The sequence below is a fragment of the Protomyctophum parallelum genome (assembly GCF_964188405.1).
Source record: "Protomyctophum parallelum genome assembly, chromosome: 1".
NCBI classification, from domain to species: Eukaryota; Metazoa; Chordata; class Actinopteri; order Myctophiformes; family Myctophidae; genus Protomyctophum; species Protomyctophum parallelum.
In genome coordinates this window covers 10,815,773-10,816,897 of record NC_139697.1, presented here as the reverse complement: position 1 = coordinate 10,816,897, position 1,125 = coordinate 10,815,773, and the positions used below count along the sequence as shown (strand labels likewise).

The following is a 1,125-nucleotide window of genomic DNA, read 5'->3' as shown; positions in this document are numbered from 1 at the left end:
GGAGGAGTAGGACTAAGGCCCTATAGTCCTCTCTGGGGGGGGGGGTAACTACCTGTCAGTGGGGAGTAGGACTGTAGGACTAAGGTATGATCATATACTCAATAACGATACAATGATGTCACGCGCAAATACCCTCTTTTGTGCAGCCCTAGTACAGAGGGTGATGTTGAAGAGTGATGTCACATGAAGTCACCAGTGATCTATATAACCCACCGCTCGCCAGCTTACATTGACAAGTTTACGCGTGCTTTTGGAGAATGGAAGTGTGTGAAGAAGTTCTGGCCCATGAGGCCAAAGTGCCCTTCGCAGACCTGCCTAAGAGCGAATTTGTTATGGACGGGTTCAAAAGGTCATACTCCAATGAGGACACTCTGACAGTAGCCCTCCCCCACTTCTGGGAGCACTTTGACCGCGAGGGCTACTCCATCTGGTACTCAGAGTACCTTTTCCCAGAGGAGCTCAAACAGACCTTCATGAGCTGTAACCTCATCTCAGGTATGTTCCAGCGTCTGGAGAAGCTCAGAAAGAACGCCTTTGCCAGTGTTCTCCTGTTTGGTGTCAACAATGACAGTGCCATCTCTGGAATATGGGTCTTCAGAGGCCAGGATCTAGCCTTCACACTGTCTGAGGAATGGCAAACGGATTACGAGTCATACGAATGGCGCAAATTGGACCCAGACAGTGAAGAGTGCAAGACCATGGTGAGGGAGTACTTTTCCTGGGAGGGAGAGTTCAAGCATGTGGGAAAGCCCTTCAAAGAAGGCAAGATCTTCAAGTGATGGATAACGCAGCCAGTCAACAACAGCACTATGAGGGATGATGACTCCATTGGGCTCCGTAAGTTACGTTCCGTATGTTGGCTTACTTGACCCTTGACTGCTTAATACATCTTCATTTTCATGAAACTAGCTCTGCTATAGCCAGGACAAAGAAAGGAGAGAAAGGAGGAGAAAAAAGTTTGATACATAAAAAAAAGAAACTGCTATTTAGCTTCATGTGAATTGGAGGGTGCAGGCCAGGCTAAACCCTCCACAGACCAACAATAGGGATAATAGCCAAAATAAATAAATAAAAAGGTATAAAAGATAAATAAGGGGCAGGTGGGGTGGCCCACTGACTAAGAGG

At 47.2% G+C, this 1,125-nt stretch overlaps 1 protein-coding gene across 1 annotated transcript; it reads left to right on the top strand.

The window, feature by feature from the left end:
- Positions 1-257: 257 nt before the first annotated feature.
- Positions 258-779, top strand: LOC310857444 (elongation factor 1-gamma-like; the record flags this gene model as incomplete). Its single annotated transcript, XM_083763129.1, has 1 exon — positions 258-779. One exon carries the CDS (start codon positions 258-260, stop codon positions 777-779), a length of 522 nt encoding a protein of 173 aa, XP_083619255.1.
- Positions 780-1,125: the final 346 nt, after the last annotated feature.